The sequence below is a fragment of the Alosa pseudoharengus genome, unplaced genomic scaffold (genome assembly GCF_046254945.1).
Source record: "Alosa pseudoharengus isolate Yale_2024_CS ecotype anadromous, Long Island Sound unplaced genomic scaffold, YU_APseudo_1.1 YU_APseudo_1.1_scf_19, whole genome shotgun sequence".
NCBI classification, from domain to species: Eukaryota; Metazoa; Chordata; class Actinopteri; order Clupeiformes; family Clupeidae; genus Alosa; species Alosa pseudoharengus.
The window spans coordinates 19653885-19663884 of NW_027468657.1; the positions used below are offsets into that span (position 1 = coordinate 19653885).

The 10000-nt window shown below is 44.0% G+C and overlaps 1 protein-coding gene across 1 annotated transcript in view; it reads left to right on the plus strand.

Annotated features, from left to right (window-relative positions):
• scamp5b (secretory carrier membrane protein 5b) overlaps window positions 1-3235 on the plus strand; it is a gene marked incomplete at its 5' end in the record, with an annotated part of 6374 nt that extends 3139 nt beyond the window's left edge. Inside the window, 4 exons of the mRNA XM_076292709.1 lie at window positions 662-818; window positions 1033-1134; window positions 2160-2277; window positions 3023-3235. Of these exons, the coding sequence (XP_076148824.1) occupies window positions 662-818; window positions 1033-1134; window positions 2160-2277; window positions 3023-3235 (590 nt within the window). The remainder of the gene's footprint in view (window positions 1-661; window positions 819-1032; window positions 1135-2159; window positions 2278-3022) is intronic.
• Window positions 3236-10000: the final 6765 nt, after the last annotated feature.

Below are 10000 nucleotides of genomic sequence, written 5' to 3' on the forward strand. Positions count from 1 at the left end.
TGATTAGGGCCAATTACCAGTTCCTGGGCTAGACGGGAGATTGCTGTGAAACACACGCTCTTGCACTGCCTCTCTCACCTCTCTTTCACACACACACACACACACACACACACACACACACACACACACACACACACACACACACACACACACACACACACACACACACACACACACACACACACACACACACACACACACACACTCTCTCTCCCTATTTCTACCTCTTTCACTGTCACACTCTCTCCCTCTCCCACTTTCTCACACACAAACATGTACAAACTCTCTCTCTCTCTCTCTCTCTCTCTCTCCCTCCCATTCTTTCTCTCTCTCGCTCTCACTCACACACACACACACACACACAAACACACTGTGACTCGGACCATAGTAGTATTTACTGTTCATATTAGTGTTAAACTCATCCGAAACAAACACTGGAGCTGCATAATATGTGTGTGTGTGTGTGTGTGTCTACCACTGTAATGATTTGAATCTGAATGCCATTTATTTCTGTCCACCCTACTTCTGCTCTCTCTTTCTGTCTCTCTCTCTCTCACCCTCTGTTTTCTCTCTTTCTTTCTCTCTCTCTTTCTTTCTCTTTTTCTCTCTCTCTCCCTCTGTTCTCTATCTCTCTTTCTCTCTCTCTCCCTCTCTCCTTCAGTTCATTGTGCCACGCTGGCGGTGAACTTCGTGGGCTGTCTGGCATGGATGTTTGGCGGTGGGGGCGTGACCAACTTTGGCATGTCCATCATGTGGCTGATCCTCTTCACGCCGTGCTCCTATGTGTGCTGGTTCAGACCCATCTACAAGGCCTTCAAGTATTTACACACACACTCACAGACTCAAACCCATGCGCACACACACACACACACACACACACACACATTGTACAAATACAGTCATAGGGGGCTTCATGTATATTCACAACCAATCTTTGCATTTCACACTATCTGTGTGTGTGTGTGTGTGTGTGCGTGTGTGTGTGTGTGTGTGTGTGTGTGTGTGTGTGTGTGTGTGTGTGTGTGTGTACAGGACAGACAGCTCATTCCACTTCATGGCCTTCTTCTTTGTCTTCATGGCTCAAGTTTTCATCAGCATCATCCAGGCTATTGGAATCCCGGGCTGGGGAGTGTGGTAAGGGATGACACTCACACACACACACACACACACACACACACACACACACACACACACACACGAATTATCCTTTATTAAACACACACACACACACACACACACACACATACATCTTGCCTATTCCAAGTAATTTCATCTCTTTCATGGTCTATTATTAAAGTTGATGTATTTCACGTTTTTATTGGTTATGCCATTAAGCCATCTCAAGGCCACCGTACATGGGCCCTTTACTGTAAGGATGGTCCAGATGATTTGATTAGGTGGAGTTAATAATGGATTGCTGAAAATGTCACTGAGCTTATCCAATTGTGATTGCGGAGCGTCACATTAATGTCGCTTGCAATTACATTCCAAATGGCAGTGTGTGTGTGTGTGTGGGGGGGGGGGGGGGGGGGGTGGGCTGTTCTCAGATGAGAGTGCTAATTTAATCAGAAGGAGATATCATGGTTGTTGGCATCATGATGGTGGTTGGGCGCAGTTGAGAGCACTCACTGGACCGGGCTGGTTCTGAAGTGGCCAATGGGGGAGTTGAAGTGTCACGGGCAGTTTTGCAGGAGCGTGAAGTGGCTCTTGTGGCCTGGTGTCCTTCTGTGGCTGACTTCTCTTTCTTCTGTTTGTCTTGTGCTTTCTTGCTTTCTTTTCATCTTTACTTGCCCTCTTTTCCTCCCCTCTTTTCCCTTGTTTCTCTCGTCCTTCACTCCTCACCTCCTGTTCCTCTCTATTCTCTTTTCACCTCCTATTCTCCCTCTCTCTTCTCCTCTCCTCCTCTCCTCTGCTCCTCTCCTTCTCCTCATCTCGCCCTCCCCTCTCCTCTCATCTTCTTCTCTTCCTCTCTCTTCCTCTCATCTCTCCCTCTCCTCCTCTCCTCTCCTCCTCCTCTCCTCTCTCCTTCCCTCATCTTCTCTTCTCCTCCCCTCTCCTCCTCCTCTCCTCTCTCCTCCCCTCATCTTCTTCTCTTCTCCTCCTCTCTTTTCCTCCTCCTCTCCTCTCCTCTCTCCTCCTCCTCCTCACTCCACCTATAGTGGCTGGTTGGGTACCATCTCCTTCTTTGGCACTAGCATATTCTCCTCCATCATCATGCTCGTCCCCACTCTCATGTTCACTGCCATGGCAACGCTTTCCTTCATCGCCCTCACCAAGGTACCGTTAACACACACACACACACACACACACACACACACACACACACACACACACACACACACACAAGCACACACAAATTCTCCTTTAAGTTAAAATTATAGTCTATGTTAGACACAAACACACACACACACACACACACACCCTCATACATCAACCCACCCACAAGGACAGATTTGTACTCATTGACCTGCATACATGTCACTCAAACACACATAAGCACACACACTCACACACACATAAGCACACACATACACATACACACACACACACACACACACACACACACACACACACACACACACACACACACACACACACACACACACACACACACACAAACACACACAAATTAATTCTCCTTTAAGTTAAAATTATAGTCTATGTTAGACACAAACACACACACACACACCCTCATACATCAACCCACCCACAAGCACAGATTTGTACTCATTGACCTGCATACACATCACTCAAACACACATAAGCACACACACTTACACACACATAAGCACACACACATACACACACACACACACACACACACACACACACACACACTCCCAGGAAAGCCCTCAAATGTGAAATCTAAAATACACATTTGTAAAGCTAAATCTTCAAGGGCACCTTGAATTCAATAATTTTATTTTCTGAGGCAATGTCTTTCCAGTGAGCGTAGTCATCCAAGCAAGCTCACCTCCACTGAACCCCCCCCCCCCCCCCCTCCCCTCTCTCTCTTCCCCAGGTGCATAACTTCTACCGGGGCAGCGGGGGCAGCATGACCAAGGCCCAGGAGGAGTGGACCACGGGTGCCTGGAAGAGCCCAGTGGTGCAGCAGGCAGCGCAGCAGGCAGCTATGGGGGCCATGGCCGGGGGCATGCAGGGAGCAGGACCGGGACCACAGCAGCCCCAGTACTCCGCTCCGCCGCCCAGCTACGACTACGACAACCAGGTGTAGGAGAAGGAGGGGGAGAGGGGGAGGAAGGAAAGGGGAGGAAGGGAGGAGAGGAGACGGGGAGAGGGAGGGGGAGGGGAGAGGAGGAGAGAGACAGTGGAGGAGGGGAAGAAAGAGAAAGGGTGAGAGAAAGGTAAAAAAGGAGGGAGGGTAAGTGGAGAGGAGAGGGGGAGAGGAAGACCAGGTGTGCAACATGGGAAAGGAGGAGAAGAGAGGAGGAGTAAGGGAAGAGAGAAGATAAAAGAGAAGGGGGGGAGAGCAGGAGAGGAGAAAAAAGAGGAGTAGAGGACAGTGGAGGAAAGAAAGACTGAAAGAGGGAAGTATAGATATGAAGAGAGGAGAGGAGAAAAGAGGAAAGTAGAGGAAGATAAATGAAAATTAAATGATAAAGATGAATGGCCAAGACAAGAAGAGATGAGAAGAGTGAAGAGAGATTACAGTAGATTAAACATCAACAGGATTCATGCACATGGATTAGACCTAGTCTGAGACTAAGAGATTATCTCCACTGAAAGAGAGCTGTTAGTCTTTTAGGTCTGAGATTAGTCCAAACTGGCCCTAAGACTATTAGAGAGAGAGAGAGAGAGAGAGAGAGAGAGAGAGAGAGAGAGAGAGAAAAGTGGAGAGAGAGAGAGAGGGAGGAAAAGAGTGGAGAGGTGGAGAGAGGGAAATAGAGAAAGGGAGAGAAAAGTGGAGAGGGAGAGAGAGAGGTGGATAGAGGGAGAGAGAAAGGTGGAGAGAGGAAGAGAGGGGGAAAGAGGGATATATGACTGGAAAAGAAGTTCATCCACCTGCTGGGACCCTACGGACCCCCAAACCACAGCACTTTCATCTTCAGTTAATACTCCCTCTCGTGAACTGTTGGACTGTTTTCTTTTGTAATCTGCACATCTCGCTGTGTTTTGTTTTGCTGCGTCTAGCTATTCAGTCAGCCCAGTACTCACAGTGTTCCTTCAAATCACACGCACTCATGCTAACTGTAGAAGAGCATGTTCAAGTGTAAAAGGTACAGTATTGTTCTCATTAGTTTTGTACTACAGAAAGGCACTGTTTACTGATGGTCTTGTCCAAAGGAGAACAAGTAGAGTGTAAGAAAAGTTTTTATCTGTAGTGAGTCTGTTGTCCATCTGTATTTATGTATTACTTTAGCTCTTCAGTGGCTGGGTCTCAGTGTGCGTAGCGCTGTAGCGATATAGACTCTCAGGGGGCGTCTACGGATCTTATCAGCTCTGGGAAGAGAGAGTGGATTTATGGTATCTCTCTGTGTGTGTGTTTGTGTTTTTATAAACCAAAGTAGAACTAAAGTGAAGTTTTCTATATGCTATGATATTTATCTCACAGCATTTATAAGTCCTTCTGGTTTCACCTGCAAAATATAGAGGGAGTTTGAGAGATGGGAGGATTGAAAAGGTTAGCTATGCATCTTAAATGTACATATTTACTCTATTTTCGAATGCAAAGTATGTGTTAAAAGTTAATGTGGGCAACATTCTAAGGTGACAACTTTATGTTTATATAGGAATTCATGAAGAACTCACATCTAGAAATTAATGATGTTTAAAATATTATTATGCAAAGGACAACTAGGACAAATAGCAATAGTCTTTGTTAGAAGTCTGTGTACATTCATAAGACAGCCGAGTACCCAAAAGCACATGCAGTACACCGCATGCATTCTCTTTCACACACACACACACACACACACACACACACACACACACACACACACACACACACTTTCCATATTGCATTTTCTTCTTCAACTTTCAAATGTGAAATCTTTTTTTATTTTTTATTGTTGACTGTTAGGATGTGTTCTCCTATAGAGTGTGCTGCTGTGTACAGATTCTGAATAACTCATCGATGTGGATGTAGAAATGTGTTTATGAAGCAAAAATTATATACATCATATGTGATCATATAATTCTTCAAACATGAAAGGGAAAATAAACTACTACTGTATACTTGTAATATTTGAAACCTAATTTGTCAATTTCACTTAAATGGGGAAAATTGGACTGCAGAGTCTGCAGAGCTATTGTGAACTTTAACCTCTAACCTGTGTGTTTTAGTGGTTAATTGTGATGGTAAACATTGCGCGGGCCGGCTTATGACCCGAGGGCGGGTGAGATTTACTGGTGATAGTGCGGGGTGCAGGTGGGTCGGGTCAAATTCTCCAGATAGCAACATTCTGGGGTAACATTCATTTGCGTGTGCGGTAGGTAGGGCTGGGCGATATGGCTGAAAACTGTATCACAATATAAGTATTTCATATCGGTCGATATCAATAATTAATGATTTAAAAGAAAAAATCTATTTCAGATAAGGGAAAAAAAGTTCAATTTAAACACTTTTATTTTAAACTTAACCTTCCTCTGATTTTAATCACCTCAGTTATCATTCAAAGCAGGAAAAAGAAATAACAACACAATCACGAAAATCACTCAAATAAATAAATGTGCACATAAGTCTGAATGAAAAGCAGCACTGGTTGAAGCATGGAAATATTGTAAACAAAGTAGCTTAATTTGCTAGTTTATCATAGTCTACTGGTTAGACTGTTCAGTTTCCCCACGTGTGTTTAAGTTTCAAATTAATACTTTTTCTTCTTGGGACAGGCCCGTTTGAGTCTTGGAAAATACGTTTCCATTTGCATCGGGATTGAAATTATTAGAATTTAGCAGTCAATTTGAATGTCAATTTGAATGAATAGCAATTTAGCCAGTCGTCTTCCACGATTGTGAGTGTTTTGGATTACATGTGCATGAGGAGGGATGCGCCTGTTGAGAGGGAGAGAGAGAGAGAGAGAGAGCACGGGGCAAGGACTCATTGAGAGTCTGTGTTGAGGTAGGCCTACTTAGATAGATAGATACTAGATAGATAGATAGATAGATAGATAGATACTTTATTGATCCCTAGGGGAAATTCAAGGTCACAGTAGCATACAGACAACATACACACACACACACACATTCACTAACAGCAGAAAAAGTAATTAAAATTATATAATATAAAAAAACACAACTAAGCAATAAGGACCGTAGAAGATAAAGAATATACTAATATACTAAAATACAAATCATACTAAATAAAACTTAATCTAAATCAATTCTAAAAAACAGTATCCACATAGTGGGTGATTAATCAATCAGGTGCGCTTGCAATGACTGAAGCAGGGACTGAGCCTGCGGTCCTCTGTGCGTAAGGTAAGGTGCTCTTTGTGAACGAGTGTCATGGTGATGGTGAAAATGAGTAAGTCAAACAGTGCAACAGTGCAAGAATAAAGTCTATATATCTATGTATAAATAACTATATTAAGAAAGGTATAAGTGTGGTCACAGTTTGGCTGTGGCATGGAGGGAGGGGTTGTGCATATAAAGCACGCAAACAGTGAGGCAGAAGACAATGGTAAAGTGGCTAGTGGACAGACAGTTCAAGACATGGAGGTGGTGAAGAGGCAGACAGACTATGCAGAGAAGTCTATTTCTCCTCTTCCCTTAAGTGATGCATTGAACAGTTCAATGGCCCTGGGGATGAATGACTTCCTCAGTCTGTCTGTTGTGCAAGGCAGTGACACACTTCTATCGCCTACTCTGGTAGAGTTGCACAAGCTACAATGCAAGATATATTTAGCCTATTTATTTATGGACAACGTAAGGCGGGAGGTGTGTGTTTTAATTAGGCTATCGAATGTTCTATCGAACTTATTTTTTATTGATATCGATGACATGTCTATTGCGATACATATCGTTATCGTTTTATCACCCAGCCCTAGCAGTAGGCTGAAGTGAGATTTCCCCTCCTTCTCCGTCTCTATCTCAAAATGCACATGCACATCAGACTAATTAAGTTTAGTTTAATTAGTCTATAGCCTGGCCTAATGTTGTGCAGCCAAAATCTTCTTATTAATCTTCTTATTAATTTATTAATAACTTAGTGTTTTCTTTTAGTTGCAGTCAGTGGCCTACCGCTTAGGACAGTTCACACCATCGAAACTTATCTGATGGTCAGCAAGAAGAGTAATATCGGCATGCTACTTTGCGCAAGTTTACGGCAGAGAGCTGAGGTATGAAATGTTAAAGCATGTGTTGTGTGGGCGTGCGCCTGTTTGTGTGAGGGGGGGCGGGAGGGAGAGAGAGAGAGAAAGAGCCTAGACTGTTTTAAACAAGGCTACATTGACCACATTTATTTATTTTGTTGGCCTACATAATGATATTGATTCAACCACGTTAGGCCTATTTATCGTAGGGCCTATTCCTTTAAACTAGGAATTGTCAGGTCGGGTTCATGTCAATGTTAAATTGTCAGCGGGGCGGGGCTGATTGGATCTCCAAAATGGGTCAGGTGGGCGCCGGTTATAAAAAACCCTGTCCCGCGCATCACTAGTAGACATTAAAGAGTGACTACATCGGATATGGAGTTGAGACCTCACACTAAGTATGTAGCTGCAATGGCAAACTTCTGGTCACAAGGGGGCGCTGATGATTCATGTGTAACTTTCACTATGGGACAGAGCAGAGAGGGTGCTTGGGTATGTGTGTAGGAGAGTAAGCGTAGTGTGTGCATGGAGATGATATTTCCTGGCCTCTCTCTCTCTCTCTCTCTCTTTCTCTCTGTCTCTCTCTCTCTGTCTCTCTCTCTCTCTGTGTGACAGAAGGTGTTCATAAAACCTTAGTCTAAACTGAAAATGACCCCTGCCTTATTTGTCCACTTTTATCCTGCGCAAGAAGCTACAGAGTCAGATGAGTTGCTATTTCACATCACTCACACACACACACACACACACACACACACACATGATGGCGGAGCCACAGATGGTCAAACAGGCGGTTGCCATGCCCACCGCCTGCTGGCATCAGAAGATCGGAAGACAGCTTGGTGGCAATATGGCCGTCTCGATCTCCCCATCGTTCTCTCTGTCCCTGTCTCCAAAATGGGGTCTGTTTGTATCCAACTGCCAACACAATACAAAGAGAGAGACAGTGAGAATGAGAGAGAGACTGTGAGACCCATTATCATTTTCTATATTCTGTTAGCTGCAATCAGAAATCTCTCTGCCCTTGGACACCTGATCCAGATTAAGGTCCATTAGGCTACAGCCAGATGGAGTCATGTTCTGAGACGTATCTGGATCCGCTCCGGTTTGAATTCAGATCAGGGCCGTAGTCACCATAGACATTGAGGGGGACGTGTCCCCCCCAATATTCAAATATGACCAAAATGTCCCCCCCAATATACGGACATAGAAAAATAAAGAAAGAATAAAGCGCTATACTAGGCCTACAGGAAACCAACACGCATCTGAAATGTAATCAAACGTAAATAACGCACAAATTAGTGACCTCTGGTTCCAGAGTAGCCTACACCCCTGAGTGGTTTGTCCTGGTGATTTTCCGTTTTTCGTTAGTGGTGTGCGCATTCAAAAGCTTCCATTTACTGCACCCTACTGCGGTGAGGTAGGGCTGTCAACAATATCGCAAAAGCTACCGGTACAATTTTCACAAAACTTCTTGGAAAGGTGTAGCACAGGCTAAGGAAATCCCATACATGTTTGGAGCCGAGCAGACTGAAAGGGAACATTTTCCATATTGTAGCCTATTCTCGCAATGATAGCGAAAGTGAAACGTTTTATTTTAAATGATGAATTTGTGCAAGCCTGTGTCATTTCTTTCACATCTTTCAACATAAATAATGCATTCATATGCTAGTAGTAATGCCAGAAATTACCGTGTATAGGCCTCTTAGAAATTATTGTTGCATCTTGCATATTTAGATGCGCACTCAATCGCGCATCCATGCAGGCAAAACGTGATCAAATGTGGCAACGGCACACAAGTTGGAAAAAACGTTTACAATACGTGATAGCCTACAGTTAATGTGAATCGCGGACAATAACCAAAGAAAGGAATTTGCACCTCCATTCACCAATTAAACGCTATAGTAGGCCTAGTGTTTCTACATGTTGGCACAAAACGTCATTTCTGTCAGAAGCCAGTCTATAATGCATACAGGGGTAACATGAGGTGAGTCAGACAGAAGAGGGGCCTGTCTTAGTAGCCTATTCCTGAATCCTGTCCCTTTCAAACTACGTTAAAATGGTGTGATTAGCCGCAAGCATAATAAAATCTAAATTAAAAGACAAAATCTTATTAGGCTCCAAACCTATGAGTCTAAGCCTTAGTTTAAAAAAATCTTCAGGTGTAAGTAATAAGGCAAAGAACCACATTCTGTGTAATATAGAGGTTATCATAAGATACTCTAGTTTGTAATTTCTTTTAAAGGATACAAGGATACAAGGATACAAGGAAGTTTATTGTCACATGCATATAGTTACTGGAAGTAAGAAATGCAGTGAAATTAAGTATGGTGTCAGCCTATTTGTGCATTTATGGGGGGGGGGGGGGTAAAAAGTGCAGTAGAAGAGGGGTTTAGTAGATTAAGTGGCAAGGGCTGCATAAGAAAGGTGGGGGAGGATTGCGATTGGGGGGTGGGGGCACCAACAAGGAGCACCCAAGAGCAACAGGGGCAAGGAAAAACTCCCTTACCAAGGAAGAAACCTTGGGCATATCCACGGCTCAAGGGGCTAACCCAACTGCCAAGGGTCTTGGTGTGTGTGTTGGGGGGATGACAAGGGAGATGGGATAGTGTGCTGTGTATGTGGGGAGAGGGCAGTGTGCAATATGTGTGTTGGAGAAGCTTCCTCATGAGACAATGTGCTGTGTATTGGGGGGCGGGGGCAGTGTGCTGTAAGTATGTTGGGGATGTGTG